This window comes from Globicephala melas, chromosome 17 (genome assembly GCF_963455315.2).
Source record: "Globicephala melas chromosome 17, mGloMel1.2, whole genome shotgun sequence".
Taxonomy (NCBI): Eukaryota; Metazoa; Chordata; class Mammalia; order Artiodactyla; family Delphinidae; genus Globicephala; species Globicephala melas.
This window is the reverse complement of record NC_083330.1, coordinates 33,261,578-33,277,934: the sequence shown is the minus strand read 5'-3', so window position 1 is coordinate 33,277,934 and position 16,357 is coordinate 33,261,578. Positions and strand designations below refer to the sequence as shown.

The 16,357-nt window shown below is 41.5% G+C and overlaps 1 protein-coding gene and 1 long non-coding RNA gene across 2 annotated transcripts; both read right to left on the bottom strand.

Annotated features, from left to right (window-relative positions):
* Positions 1-3,106: 3,106 nt before the first annotated feature.
* On the bottom strand, positions 3,107-4,580 carry LOC138842404 (uncharacterized). Its single transcript, XR_011376883.1, has 2 exons — positions 4,408-4,580; positions 3,107-3,481 (listed from the first exon to the last, which is right to left on the bottom strand). It is a non-coding gene; the product is annotated as an uncharacterized lncRNA (long non-coding RNA).
* Positions 4,581-4,820: 240 nt separating this feature from the next.
* LOC115843367 (uncharacterized) lies at positions 4,821-15,833 on the bottom strand. The gene is made up of 7 exons (XM_070043989.1): positions 15,059-15,833; positions 14,809-14,855; positions 13,687-13,874; positions 11,206-11,371; positions 8,249-8,536; positions 7,295-7,465; positions 4,821-7,015 (listed from the first exon to the last, which is right to left on the bottom strand). Exons 1-2 carry the CDS (start codon positions 15,831-15,833, stop codon positions 14,845-14,847), a joined length of 786 nt encoding a protein of 261 aa, XP_069900090.1. The 3' UTR covers positions 4,821-7,015; positions 7,295-7,465; positions 8,249-8,536; positions 11,206-11,371; positions 13,687-13,874; positions 14,809-14,844.
* Between the last annotated feature and the right edge of the window lie 524 nt (positions 15,834-16,357).

Here is a 16,357-nt window from a genome sequence, read left to right as displayed (position 1 = left end):
ACCCACAGCCAACATCATCCTCAATGGTGAAAAACTGAAACCATTTCCACTAAGATCAGAAACAAGACAAGGTTGCACACTGTCACCACTCTTACTCAATATAGTTTTGGAAGTTTTAGCCACAGCAATCAGAGAAGAAAAGGAAATAAAAGGAATCCAAATCGGAAAAGAAGAAATAAAGCTATCACTGTTTGTAGATGACATGATACTGTACATAGAGAATCCTAAAGATGCTACCAGAAAACTACTAGAACTAATCAATGAATTTGGTAAAGTTGCAGGATACAAAATTAATGCACAGAAATCTCTGGCATTCCTATACACTAATGAAGAAACATCTGAAAGTGAAATCAAGAAAACACTCCCATTGACCATTACAACAAAAAGAATAAAATATCTAGGAATAAACCTACCTAAGGAGACATAATACCTGTATGGAGAAAATTATAAGACACTGAGGAAAGAAATTAAAGATGATACAAATAGATGGAGAAATATACCATGTTCATGGATTGGAAGAATCAACATTGTGAAAATGACTCTACTACTACCCAAAGAAATCTACAGATTCAATGCAATCCCTATCAAACTACCACTGGTATTTTTCACAGAACTAGAACAAAAAATTTCACAATTTGTATGGAAACACAAAAGACCCCGAATACCCAAAGCAATCTTGAGAACGAAACACGGAGCTGGAGGAATCAGGCTCCCTGACTTCAGACTATACAACACAGCTACAGTAATCAAGACAGTATGGTACTGGCACAAAAACAGAAAGATAGATCAATGGAACAGGATAGAAAGTCCAGAGATAAACACAAGCACATATGGTCACATTACCTTTGATAAAGGAGGCAGGAATGTACAGTGGAGAAAGGACAGCCTCTTCAATAAGTGGTGCTGGGAAAACTGGACAGGTACATGTAGAAGTATGAGATTAGGTCACTCCCTAACAGCATACACAAAAATAGGCTCAAAATGGATTAAAGACCTACATGTAAGCCCAGAAACTATGAAACTCTTAGAGGAAAACATAGGCAGAACACTCTATGACATAAATCACAGCAAGATCCTTTTTGACCCACCTCCTAGAGAAATGGAAATAAAAACAAACAAACAAAAAAAAACAAATGGGACCTAATGAAACTTCAAAGCTTTTGCACAGCAAAGGAAACTATAAAAAAGACCATAAGACAACCTTCAGAATGGGAGAAAATATTTGCAAATGAAGCAACTGACAAAGGATTAATTTCCAAAATTTACAAGCAGCACATGCAGCTCAATAACAAAAAAAGAAAACAAGCCAATCCAAAAATGGGCAGAAGATCTAAATAGACATTTCTCCAAAGAAAATATACAGACTGCCAACAAACACATGAAAGAATGCTCAACATCATTAATCATTAGAGAAATGCAAATCAAAACGACAATGAGATATCATCTCACACCAGTCAGAATGGCCATCATCAAAAATCTAGAAACAATAAATGCTGGAGAGGGTGTGGAGAAAAGGGAACACTCTTGCACTGCTGGTGGGAATGTGAATTGGTTCAGCCACTACGGAGAACAGTATGGAGGTTCCTTAAAAAACTACAAATAGAACTACCATATGACCCAGCAATCCCACTACTGGGCATATACCCTGAGAAAACCAAAATTCAAAAAGAGTCATGTACCAAAATGTTCATTGCAGGCCTATTTACAATAGGCCGAAGATGGAAATAGCCTAAGTGCCCATCATCGAAAGAATGGATAAAGAAGATGTGGCACATATATACAATGGAACATTACTCAGCCATAAAAAGAAACGAAATTGAGCTATTTGTAATGAGGTGGATAGACCTAGAGCCTGTCATACAGAGTGAAGTAAGTCAGAAAGAGAAAGACAAATACCATATGCTAACACATATATATGGAATTTAAGAAAAAAAATGTCATGAAGAACCTATGGGTAAGACAGGAATAAAGATACAGATCTACTGGAGAACGGACTTGAGGATATGGGGAGGGGGAAGGGTGATCTGTGACAAAGCAGGAGAGAGGCATAGACATATATACACTAACAAACGTAAGGTAGATAGCTAGTGGGAAGCAGCCACATAGCACAGGGGATATCAGCTCGGTGCTTTGTGACCGCCTGGAGTGGTGGGATAGGGAGGGTGGGAGGGAGGGAGACGCAAGCGGGAAGAGATATGGGAACATATGTATGTGTGTAACTGATTCACTTTGTTATAAAGCGGAAACTAACACACCTTTGTAAAGCAATTATACCCCAATAAAGATGTTACAAAAAAAAAAAAAGAAAATATATAGCTGAAGGGTAAAAGGGTTGGAATAGATATACCATAACAGTAAAAACAAAACAAAACAACAACAACAAAACTGGAGTGGCTAAGAAAATATCAGAAAAAAAATTATATTTTAAGACGAAAATTTTTACTAGAGACAAAGACATTTTAAAATGATAAAGTGATTATTCCATCTAGAATGCATAATAATTATAAACTTATATGCTCCTAACAACAGGACTTCAACATACAATGAAGCAAAATCGACACAACAGAAAAGTGAAACAGACAGTTCTACAATAATAGTTGGATACTTTAATACCCTTCTTTCAATAGCAGAACAGACAGAAAATCAACAAGAAAATAAAAACCTTGAACAGCATTATCAATCAAGTAGACGTAACAGCCATCTATAAAACATTCCACCCAACAGCATCAGAATATACATTCTTTTCAAATGCACATGGATATACTATATGCTAGGCCATAAAACAAATTTCAGTACATTTTAAAGGACATAAACAATACAAAGAGTGCTCTCAGATGACAACAGAATGCAATAAGAAATCGTTAACAGAAAGAAATTTGTTGAAAATCACAAATGGAAATTAAAGAATATATTCCTAAATAATTCATGGGTCAAGTAAGAACTCATAAGGGGAATTAGAAATAATTTGAGATGAATTAAAATGAAAGTATAACATATGAATACTTGATTGGTCCCACATACTCTTCTGAAAAGCAGAGGGGTTAGACAAAGAGATCTAAATTAATTAAAAAATCATTTATTATTCTGGGAATAAAAAGAACTGGGCTTAGTCTCAGTTTTGCCTTTATCTTTGTGTCTGTTGATTATCTTGGAATAGTCATTACATAGTCAAAATACAGTTGCCAGCTCAGGAATCAAATACTGTCATCTCTAGGGCTACCATAACAAGATACCACAAACTTGTTAGCTTAAAAGAACAGAAATTTATTTTATCACAGCTCTAGAGGCCAGAAGTTCAAACTCAAAATGTTGAGAGGGCCATGTTCTTTCTGATGCCTCAAGGGGAGGATCCTTCTTTGTCTTAACCAGATTCTGGTGGTGGCCATCAATCACTGGTGTTGGCAGTTGTTTGATTTGCAGCTGCATCACTCTGGTCTCTTTCACTGTTGTCACATGGAATTGTCTCTGTGTGTTTCTGTCTCTGGAAACAATTTGAATAGAAATTTCTATTTTTAAAAAACAAACTGTTGATTATTATGCTCTATTTAGATACTTCCTATAACCCACACCCACCTCCATTTCCCCATATGTATTTGAGAAGGAAAGAGGAACTCCTCTGAGCTATCATATTGGAAAGAATCAATAATACAATGTTTTACTAGAGATGCCTCTTATCTAAAATATTTGAATTAAATATAAAATCTGGGGAAATTATCACCCAGTTTCCCTCCTCTAGAGGCATGTTCTAAATGATAGACAGCAGAATATTTTATACCCATGAGGTTTGCTGACATTATTGATTTGATCCAGGATCTGTATTTTCTCTCTAAAGAAAACAGTATTCTCTCTTTACTTTCTTTAATATATAATGTTGGTGTCTTAAGTTTATTGTCAGAGAGGATGCTTATAGTTCAAATGGTTTGGTTGTATTTCACCAGTATTATTACAAGATAGTCAAACAATGGCTGGGCTCCAGGATAGACCTCGGTCCCTTTGTTCCACTGGGATACTGATCTGAAAGCCACTGTTTTCTTATATTCCAAAGACCAAATAAATAAAACAAATAAATAAACAAACAAAAAAAACAAGTCAATGAAACTATTTTAAAACCAACTCTCTTTTCTTCCTCATCCATGTTAATTCTCTTCTACCTAAAATTACTTCCTGGAAGTGATTTTTATGTTTCTTAGAGCTTCTTTATGTATATATCCACACTAATGCATATAAAACTGTGCCTTGTAGATCTTATACTTTTTCCATTTGAATAACTATTTTTTCATGTCATATAGAGTTTATCCATTGTCCTAGATATGCATTTTTCCTGTGTATTTGAGCATCATAGGAAGATAAATTCTACTCTTGAAAATGTTAACTGGTCACTGAGACACAGAAAGCTATTATTCTTACCAGTTTTCAATAGTGAGTAGATTCTGTAGGGGTGGAATTTTAAGATGTAAGTATACTGTTTTTCTACACTCAAATTCCGTTCCCCTTATCATAGAAATTGACCAGTGAAGTGTGCTGCTGACTTTTCAGTATCCATGTACATATAATCCATTAGGGTATTAGATATAACATTGGTCAGAAAAGCATACTGTGAAATGTTGCTTTTATTTAAACTCCCACTATTTTCACTACATGGTTTCAAGATTTTACTTCATTATTGTCCTCTGGTGGTGCGCTCTGTGAACTGCATATTTACGGGTCTGGAGCACATATCTTCCTGGAGGTATACAACTCCTCAGGTACCAGCTAAAGAGTAGATGATAAGAAGCATTCAGATTTATTAAAACTCATTAAGAATATCAGTAGCCTGACTGTTGTTTCTAAAAATATAAAATATTTATTCTTCTGTTGTCAAACAACCATATTTCATGAAAAGAAGTATAAATCCTTTTTTGCTTGCAATAGAAGAACAATAATTGAAGATATTCTTCATTTGGACCAAATACCTTCTCTGAAAATATAAGTTAAAATAGGAGTAGAAATTTCCAAAATATTCTTAAGGAAATAAAACTCCACATATAATTTCAAATTATAATTTAATTTTACCTTAAATTTAAATATCTATATTGAATTTAATTTAAGGAAGGAAGAAAGAAAGAAGAAAAGAAGGAAAGAAGGAAAGAAAGAAAGAAAGAAAAAAAAGAAAAAAGAATGGAGGGAGGGAGGGATGGTGGGAGGAAGGAAGGAAGGAAGAGAGGAGGGAAGGAAGGGAGGAGGGAAGGAAGAAGGAAAGAAAGAAAGAAGATAAAGTAAAATAAAGTAAAGTAAAATATAATAAAGTTATTAAATTAAAAACTACTTATTAAGAAAAAAAAACGAACGCATAGAACCTTTGGATAAATGGCGGAAACAGAGCTATACAGACAAAATCTCATACAGAAGCGTACACTTACAAACTCACAAAAAGAGGACTGGGGAAAAAATCATAAATCTTGCTTTCAAAGTCCACCTCCTCAATTTGGGATGATTCTTTGTCTAAATGAGGGAAGGAACGAAGGAAGGAAGGAAGGAAAGAAAGAAAGAAAGAAAGAAAGAAAGAAAGAAAGAAAGAAAGACGATAAAGTAGTATAAAATAAAGTTATTAAAATAAAAATAATTATTAAGAAAAAAATTTTGAAAAAAAACAGACAGAACCCTAGGACAAATGGTGGAAGCAAAGCTATACAGGCAAAATCTCACAGAGAAGCATACACATACACACTCAGAAAAGGAGATAAAGGAGAAAAAATGATAAATCTTGCTCTCAAAGTCCACCTCCTCAATTTGGGATGATTCGTTGTCTATTCATGTATTCCACAGATGCAGGGTACATCAAGTTGATTGTGGAGCTTTAATCCGCTGCTTCTGAGGCTGCTGGGAGAGATATCCCTTTTTCTTCTTTGTTCTCACAGCTCCCAGGGGCTCAGGTTTGGATTTGGCCCCGCCTCTGCGTGTAGGTCGCTGGAGGGCGTCTGTTTTTCACTCAGACAAGACGGGGTTAAAGGAGCCGCTGATTCGGGGGCTCTGGCTCTCTCAGGCCGGGGGGAGGGAGGGGCACAGAGTGCGGGGCGAGCCTGCGGCGCGAGAGGCTGGCGTGACTTTGCACCAGCCTGAGGCTCACCGTGCGTTCTCCCGGAGAAGTTGTCCCTGGATCCCGGGAACCTGGCTGTGGCGGGCTGCACAGGCTCCCCGGAGGCGGGGTGTGGATAGTGACCTGTGCTCGCACACAGGCTTCTTGGTGGCGGCGGCAGCAGCAGCCTTAGCGTCTCATGCCCGTCTCTGGGGTCCGCGCTTTTAGCCACGACTCGCGCCCGTCTCTGGAGCTCCTTTAAGCAGCGCTCTCAATCCCCTCTCCTCGCGCAGCAGGAAACAAAGAGGGAAGAAAAAGTCTCTTGCCTCTTCGGCAGCTCCAGATCTTTTCCCGGACTCCCTCCCGGCTAGCCGTGCTGCACTAACCCCTTCAGGCTATGTTCACTCCACCAACCCCAGTCCTCTCCCTGCGCTCTGACTAAAGCCCGAGCCTCAGCTTGCAGCCCCGCCCACCCCCGCAGCTGAGCAGACAAACCTCTCGGGCTGGTGAGTGCCAGTTGGCACCTATCCTCTGTGCGGGAATCTCTCCGCTTTGCCCTCCGCACCCCTGTGGCTGTGCTCTCCTCCACGGCTCCAAAGCTTCCCCCCTCCGCCACGCGCACTCTCCTCCCGCGAAGGGGCTTCCTAGTGTGTGGAAACCTCTTCTCCTTCACAGCTCCCTCCCACTGGTGCAGGTCCCGTCCCTATTCTTTTGTCTCTGTTTTTTCTTTTTTTCTTTTGCCCTACCCAGGTATGTGGGGGAGTTTCTTGCCTTTTGGGAGGTCTGAGGTCTTCTGCCAGCATTCAGTAGGTGTTCTGTAGGAGTTGTTCCACGTGTAGATGTATTTCTGGTGTATTTGTGGAGAGGAAGGTGATCTCCGTGTCTTACTCTTCTGCCATCTTCCCCTCGCAGCTATCCGTTTTTTCTAGACTTTTCTTTCTTCAGCTCACAAAGGGGCCCCTGAGGATTAAGCAGAGGAACGTCAGGGTTTCTTCCAGGCCAGCTTCAGCCCTGGGATGTTCAGGGCAGACTCTCATTACAAACCTCAGTTTCTGAGGCTCCTGGCTTATGGCCATTTAGTATAGAAGGAGGATCCTGGCTGGGGAAGGCTCAGACAAAAAGATGCAGGTTCTAATCTGTGGCAGTGGGCAGTGGGCGGGGGGCGGGGGTGTCAGTGCAGGAAGAGGCATTCCCTGCCTTAGGCATTTAAACCATTGCCTTCTCTTCAGGATGGCTCACCTGCAAGATTCTGTGGGGTCCGCCTCCTGGCACCATGCTACAATTGCCGGATTTTGGGTCTGGAGCAACCCAGGTCTTCGTCCGGCATTTCCGGAGAGTGCTTTCTCTTCGGAGCACGTCTGGGGACTGGCTTCTCTGCTTCCACCTTGGCTGGCGTGGCCAAAGGAGCATCTTCCAAGGGGAAGAGAGGGAAGACATTCCAGTTTGGAAGAATAAAAGCAAAGACACACTCTTCTCTACCTTGTGCTGCCCCAAATATAAATTCATAGCACCTTCACATTTTTACAACTATGGACTTAAAAAGACCAAGAGGGTAAGGGGCCTACCCAGTGTTACACAGGTAGTGGAGAGGTGTTCTGTTCAATGGTTAGGTTCATGTTGGGGCTCCGGATTTACAGCTGATAGGAATGTGAGGACAAGCTCATGCCATTTCAAACATTTCCAAGTGATACTGAGAGAGATGTTAAAGGTGCAAAACGAGGGTGCTGAATGACCTCACAAAGTGGGAATGGTGGGCCCATTTTAACATGAAATTGAAAAGAAATTCATGACAAAAGGACATAATAGAAAATGACAACATAATCATAACACTCCCCTCTCCCGTGGAAGTAAAATTCATTAGAATCCTCTCTCTCTCTACCATGAAAGGATGAGATAAAGTCTCAGCAGCAGCCCCCATGAAAAACATGGTCAACAGGGTGAAGAGGTGTTACTAAGACCATATGGTGCAACTCAGAGAAGCAAAGAGACAACTCTGCCCTTAGCCTGATGAGGCCCACAGGAAGGAACATTTGTGGCAACCTTGGATAGTGTGGCAATGAGAGAAAACCTTCTTTAGGAGGGGACTCCCTGCTGCCGACCTTGAAAGAGCAAATATGGGACATTCGTTTACTGTGGCTCTTGCAGAGGCGATGTGCCCAGAGGTTGGGCCACCCTGCTTGACAATCAAAGCACCTTGTATTCCTGTGCTGCTTGAAAGCTCCAATCGCCGGATTTTGGGTCTGGGGCAACCCAGGTCTTCGTCCGACCATTCCAGAGAGTGCTTTCTCTTCGGAGCACGTCTGGGGACTGGCTTCTCTGCTTCTACCTTAGCTGGCGTGGCCAAAGGAACATCCCCGTAGAGCCGGTAGCCACCAACCAGGCAGTATGTCTCCCCGTGCCAGCCCAACTGCGTTTCTCCACACCCGCGGTACAGGACATGGTAGTGACCAGGTGTAGGACAAGAAACGGGAGGCACTGCTGCTGCAAAGAAAATCAGAACTGATCAGTCACTTCTGCTGTGCACAGTCTCCTGCCAGAATTTCCCTCTCTCATGTCTCTCCCAGTTTCTGGCTGAAGACCTTTTAACCTACTTGACGTCCAAAACACAGCCTTGGCCCATCATCTCTATGAGTCCCTAGAGAAGGGACACTGGCTGCAAAAGCAATCCCTAGAGCCTAGGGCTGCAGCAGATGAGGAAGTCTCTTCACCGTTCCCAGGGAAAACAGTAGAACCCGAAAGTAATTGCAATCATGATCCTCTCCATCTCTCCCTTCCGCAACAGAGAAAACATTTCTTGCAGTCTGTCACTTCTGAGGCTTTCATGGAAATGTCTTTCAAGTTTTGGAAAAAAATAATCTAATATAAATTTGTTAAGAACCCTGCCCACCTTGGCAACCCTTCTTGGCCCCATTTATACTGCCTATTTCAACCACACTGAACTCTAGCTGTCTAATACTTTTATGTCGATTAGAACAAGGACAAATACTGAGGCAGAGTGATCAGGAGACTCAGAACCGGGTTCTGGGTACAAGTCTAGGCTCACATCAACCCAGCCTCCTGGGACACCATCTCCTCAGCCCTCCAGCCTCATTAGCACTTCATCACCCCCCCTTCGTTCTTACGGTCTTCCCATCAATATGGCAACACCCTCTCCCCTAGTACTCAGCAACTCAGTAAGGGATGTGTCTGAGGGGACCGATATAGATGTCTCCATGATAGTACAGTGGTGCCTGGGTTTGAAGGTGTGGTTCAAGAGTGGCCCTGTTCCTCAAACCGCTCCATTAACAATTTGCCAACAAAAATGCACTTGTCTTTTGTTAAGAGGCCAATCAGGAAAGGGTCTGAATGGAAGCATCCTGTAGCCCAAAGGGTAAGGCTACATTTATAAAGCTCAGAACCGTCCTGCACACTTGTCCAGGGATGACCTTTCACTTGTCCTCAGCAGTGAGAACTGTGCGTCCCTGAAGGCGTCCCAGGTCACCGGTATTACTTACATCTGGGAAAGTGCTCAGCTGTACGTAGTTGGCAACCCCCACAGGAACATGTGCCAGCCAGGTGAGGTTGTGTGTGTATCATACCTCCTGTAGAGTTGCCCTGTCTGGGTGTACCTGCTGCACTGCCCACCCAGGGAACAGAGCACAGGTTAGAGTACACATACACTATCCGGTCACACATTCTCACACAGACAGCCAAAAAGATTGGTATCTGGTGGAGAACTGGTAGAGAAGTTTCTCTGAGTGCAGCCCGTTTGCACAGTTATGCTGCCATGGAAACTCTGAGAATGCCTGTGAGGGCATCACTACCCAGTGAGGTCATATATGGAACCTTTGACTTGAGGGGCAGGCTTGAGGAGGAGGGACAGTTTTGTGGAGGAGAACAGGGTAGAGGCAAAGGTACTCTGCCTCGCCCCTCACCCCTGGGCCTCCCCACCCATGCCCTAGTGTAGTAGACACCCCACGTGGGGTGTGCCGGTGGGCTGGCACAGCCGCAGGGGCCACAGGAGGGCAAGAGAGACCCATATCCTGAGTTTGGCTTGAGAGACAAGATTAACGTAAGAGACAGCTAGGTTGTATGGCACTGACCCTAAGAGGCAGAGATTTGTGTGGCCTGGGGAATCAGGGAAGGCTCCTTGGCAGTCGGCCTGAAGGACAAGTGAGATTTGGACCCATGCGCAAGAGAGGGAAGACATTCCAGTTTGGAAGAATAAAGGAAAAGACACACTCTTCTCGACCTTGTCGTGCCCCAAATATAAATTCATAGCACCCTCACATTTTTACAACTGAGGGCTTCAAAAAACCAAGAGGTTAAGGGGCCTACCCAGTGTTACACATGTAGTGTGTACTGTAATTGTATGCTTAGGTTCTCTCTCCCTTAGAACACTAAAAGCATTTTAAGGACAGAGACCACGTGTCTTTTGTTATCCCTCTATTTCCAGCACCTAGCATTATGGCACATAATATTTGTTAAATTTATTTGTTGTCTTAGGGAAGGTGAACTGGAGATCTGAAGAATCAGGAAGCCTTACTTCTCATTTACATACCTTTTTATAATTCTTGTGGTTCTTTGTTATGGCAGTCCCTGGAAACTAATACACCCAGGTACAACTTTTTAAAACTTTTTATTTGGAGATAATAACAGACTCACAGGAAGTTGTAAAAATAATACAGAGAGGTCCCACATATCCTTCACCCATTTTCCCCCAATGGTTACCAGATGCTTTCAGACCAAAGAATAGAAAAAATTAGAATATGAGATGTTTTAAATTCTTGCATTTGTACTTTTTTAAGTGGTTTATTTTTCAACTTTTCTGTCTTGTTTCTAATTTAAAAGACTATGAGATATATCCCCTCTTTTTTTGGATTTCCTTCCCATTTAGGTCACCACAGAGCATTGAGTAGAGTTCCTTGAGCTATATACAGTAGGTTCTCATTAGTTATCTATTTTATACATAGTAGCAATAGTGTATATATGTCGATCCCAATCTCCCAATTCATCCCACCCGCCCCCACTTCCTCCCTTGGTGTCAATACGTTTGTCCTCTACATCTGTGTCTCTATTTCTGCTTTGCAAATAAGATCATCTATACCATTTTTCTAGATTCCACATATAAACGTTAATATATGATATCTGTTTTTCTCTTTCTGACTTACTTCACTCTTTATGACAGTCTCTGGCTCCATCCACGTCTCTACAAATGACCCAATTTCATTCCTTTTTATGGCTGAATAACATTCCATTGTATATATATACCACATCTTTTTTATCCATTCCTCTGTCCATGGACATTATATGTATACATATAGCTGATTCACTTTGCTGTACAGTAGAAATTAACACAACATTGTAAAGCAACTATACTCCAATAAAAATTAATTTTTTAAAAAATTAGAAAAATAAATAAATAAAAAGAACTTACAGGAATAAAAGGCATTGAAGTTAAAAAAAACAAGCAAAACAAAAAAACAGGCTATGAGAGATTTCAAGCATGCCATTTCAAGCTACCATGTCCCTAAAATAGCACATGCAGATATAAATAACCTTTATTCTCAGTAAATGGAAAATATGACTTAATATGATTCTATAGAATTTTGAATAGATGAATTCAACATATAGGTGTGAGGCTTGTTTTTTAGCCTAATTTGCATAATTATTCTCATGTTTTTTGTTTCTCATTTAGTTGATGTAGTTTAGCATCCGTATTCTTTAGGTTTCCTGTCATCAGCCATTCATTATGGGCATTAATTAAACACTGTACATATCACTAAGAATACATATTTTTTAAGCTGTATAATGGTGAAACTATCATGAAAGCTAAAGTTTGAGGTTGTGATAAAAAAATTGAAGCCAGATATTTAGAAGGTCTGCAATAAAAAGAATCTTAGCATTTAAATGAGTTTAGAAGCACTGAAATACAGGAATCAGCAGATCAATATTATACTATCTATCTCGAAAAGAAATGAAAGAAGGTGTGTGGAAAAACAGTACTCTCATTTGTCTGCAGAAAAAGAAAACTGGAACAACCTCAGTGAAGGTCAATTCAACAATACAAACCAAAATTACAAATGAACATAACTCTTTTGTCCAGCAGTTCAGTTTCTAGGGCATATATATGGATACACTTACACATGTATGAAATGACATACGTAATGATTACTTATTGCAGCATAATTTGTAACAGTAAATATGTGGAAACCAGCTAAGTGTCCACCAATGAGGGGTAAATTATGGCATATCCATCATTTAAAAAAAAAAAAGTTGAGAAAGCTTTTTATGCATTTGTATGGAAAGATATCTGAAATAGATTACTAAGTGAAAGACAAGCAAGGTGAACAGGTATATACTGTAATACTAATTAAATAAAAGTAAGAGACATAATATACACCCACATGTATTATTTATTTTGTATTTAAACCTATTAACCTTTTATTGAAGTGTAACATATATATATACAGAAAAGTGCACATTGTGTAACCTCAAAGAATTTTCATAACTGAACATACCCGTGCAACTGGCACCAAGAGTCTAGGTCCTAGATCAAGAAACAGAACATTTCTATCACCCCAGAGGCCTCATCCTGTCCCTTCTAGTCACTATGACCACTCTACAAGAGTAGACATTACCCTGATTTCTAAAAGCATAGGCTAGTTTTGCTTGTTTCTGTACTTAATAGGAATTGACTCATAAAATGTATACTCTTCTGTGTCTAGCTTTTTCATTCAGTATTGTATTTGTGCAATTCATCAATATTGCACACTGCTCAATATCATTGCTGTTTAGTATCCCACTGTGTAAAAAAATGGGCCACAAATCATTTACCCATTCCACTATTTATGGATATTTGGGTAATTTCCAGTTTGAAGCTATTATAAATAGCACTACTATGAACTTTCTAGTATATGCATATGCATGTCCATATACCTAGGCAAGGAATTGCTGAGGATCTGCATATCTGCAATTTTAATAGTACTGCCATACAGTTTGCAAAATTGATTGTACCAATTGACACTCCCACCAGCAATGTGCAAGAGCTCCAATTGTTACAAAACCTCACCCACACTTGCTATATTCTGTCTTTTTAATTTTAATTATTCTTGTATTTGTGTAGTGATATTGCACTGTGGTTTTAACTTGCAGTTCTCTAATGACTGATGAGGTCGAGCACCTTTTCACATGCATTTACTATTTGCTATTTAGATATACCCTTGTGTGAAGTATCTAGGTGTTTTGCCTAATTTTCTATTGAATTATCTGTCTGTTACACTTTTAAATTTTGAACCGTGTGAATACTAATTTTTAAAAATTTTAAAGTAATGTAATTAAAAATATACATAAATTTTATAGTGCTCTATGCTGCATGTTCTCTCCTTCGAGATTTATAATATACTAGTATTTCAGAAGCTCTAAAAAGTCTTAAAATTTTCACCACAGAACAGTCGGAGAAATGCTGTTTCCATTCTTGTCTAATTTTTAGCTTTCATGGAATTAATAATTGCTTCCTTTTTCTACTTGCTTATATTTTTAAGTTCTCTCTCGAATTTTATCACGTATTTCATTAGATCTATCAAACATCTAACAATATAACTACCCAAATAGTCAAAATTAGTAATCTAAATAAATTCAATTACACTAACCAGTCTTTCTTCTTGGAGTCTGCCATCTTCCTTCTCTGGTGAAAACGACTGCTCTCTAATTCTGCCACATATCTTTCACCCTGGAATTTCCCGTCACATTCTCCTGGTCCTTTTTTCTGGATCCCACATCTTTCTCTTTCTTGTCTTGCTCTCATGTTTCGTTGGAGCACATCCTCTAGTAACTTTCCCTTAAAAAAAAAAAAAAGGTGGATGGATGGATGGAAAATAAATGTTTTCATCCTTGTATATGTGAAAATGTTTTTATTCTACTCTTACTCTTGATGGATAGTTTGACTATAGGATTCTAGGTTGGAAGTTATTGTCTTACAAAACTTGAAATTTCACTGTAGTGTTTTAGCATAAAAGTGTTATTGTTGAGAAACCCAATGCCATTCTAATTCTCATCCGTTTATTCCTGCTCCTTCCATCTGAAAACTTTTAGAATCTTCTCTTTATTCTTAGTGTTCTGATCTTTTTAATGGTGTGCTTTAACATAGGTCCTTTTTCAGTCACTGTGGGTAGCTGGTGGGTCCTTTAAATATGAACATCTTTGTCTTTTGGTCCTGGAAGAAATTCTTGAATTATTATTTTGATCATTTCCTCCCTTCTTAATTTTTGTTCTCTTTCTCTAGAATTCTGTTTGTAAACTGACTGGATGAATGAATGAATGAATGGGAAAAGTTTTCTGAGCACTCTTTGTAGCAAAAAGCTTATTAAGGAATGAACCACAGATTATCAGACCATATCTTTAAAGCTAAGTATTTCATTTTAAATTATCAAATTTTAAAACACACTCTTTCATTACAGCTTCCATTTATTGTAAAATGTAACACTGCTACTCTCATTTCAGGCAATACAAAAATACAGGAAGCACTGATTTTCTGTAGGCAGAAATCCCTGATTGAAGTCAGGCATTCCCTATTACTTTTGCTTTAGAATTCATTAAATGCCTAGCATGGACTTGGTATTGTGTATAGTATTTGCACCACACTTTGCAAAATAGCCATTTCAGGTGTAGAAAAGTGTTTGTTTAAGGTAAAAAGATCTTTGCAGTCTTTTTTGGTTGGCATTAAACACCGCATTCTTCCCAGATCTATAAGAAAGAAATGTTTGCAGTCTTACCTGGAATCAAGGGAGGGACTCTCTCAAGGTTACTTTTCAATCTCTGTCTGTAATTATGGACGTCAGGAGAGAAAAAAAAAAGTCAGAAAAATAGGTCCCTAGTAGAGAAGCACTCAACGGGAACTAAACATCTGAACGTTTAGACAGGATTAAACTCTGACAGGGCTTATCAGCCACCCCCACACGACTGAAGTAGTTGCAAGTGAGGTTAGACTGGAGTCCAGATAAGCAAGTGAATCTACACCCCTACCTGATTCACCGGGCTGAGAAGCGCGGAGCCCTAGTAAGTCACCACCGCACGTCCTCAAAGGGCTTTCCGCGCAGGAAATGGCAGCTGCCACACCCACCCCGCTACCTCTGTCTGGTGTTTGGCGACTCCCGGAAGACGCGCCGATGGGACCAGGGGAGATTCCTCCTGGGTGGGAGGGTCCGCTGACTGAGTGTGAAGCTGCGGAGAGGAAATTTCCCCACAAGAAAACCTTTCCAACCTTGTGGGTTGCGGGGAGAGAAGACAAATTGAGCGCCCCTGGCTCACTTCCCCACTCCCAAGCCCCCGCCCGAGCCCCGCCGGTGTGGCACACGTCGTCTGGTCGCCACAAGGCGGAGATCTCGGGCCTGAGGCCGAGGCCGGAGCCTCGCTGGGAGGATCGCGGGCCAGTGGCCCTCATCCCCGCCTCGGCATCCGCCGCTGACGTCGCGTGAGAAGTCTGGGGAGGGAGGAGCTCCGAAAGGCGGGCTCGGGTGGCTGGCAGCGCCTGGGAGGGCCAGGTTGGAGAGAGGAAGCTCCTCCCCTGTGCGCCCCGCCGCCGCAGAGTTGACCAGTCTCTAGAAGAGAAGAGTCCGCTCCGGCTCCGGATAAGCAGCGGCTTGGCGTGCGCTGCGCGGAGAATGGACGGCCTCGTGACCTCATGTCCGGCAGGCTGTAGTGCCTGCCGAGCCGGCTCGCGCAGGGGGTGGAGCCGCGGGAGCGGCTGGCACTTCCGGAATCGATCGGCTGCTTGAGTGCCCGCGCCACCCGCTACCATGAACGAGGAGGCCATCTGCAGCGCCCTGCCCACCATCCCGTACCACAAGCTCGCCGACTTGCGCTACCTGAGCCGCGGCGCGTCCGGCACCGTGTCTTCTGCCCGCCACGCAGACTGGCGCGTTCGGGTGGCCGTGAAACACCTGCACATTCACAGCCCGCTGCTCGACAGGTAGGGCGCCCTGGCGGCTCCACCGCGGAGCCCCGAAATCTGCGTTCCCCACCCCACTGGCTCTAACCCCCGGCAAGCGGGCTCTGAAGCCCAAGCGACGGTGACCACTTGGGATCGGCCGCACACCTCGTCACCTCTAGGCAGCCGTTCAACGCTTGGGCTAACATGGTGGGGAGAGCAGGCTTCTCTGGAGATGCAGCAATCACGCTTCTTTTCACTGCCCTCTCCTTTTTTTCTTACTCCTGGGCCTCCTTTCTCCAGACACCAAAAATCAGCAATCACAGCCCAACTCTAAACGTCCTCTTTATTGAAGTTGGGTTCTGTTTGCTTTGTTTTTCCCTTTTTTTTTTTCT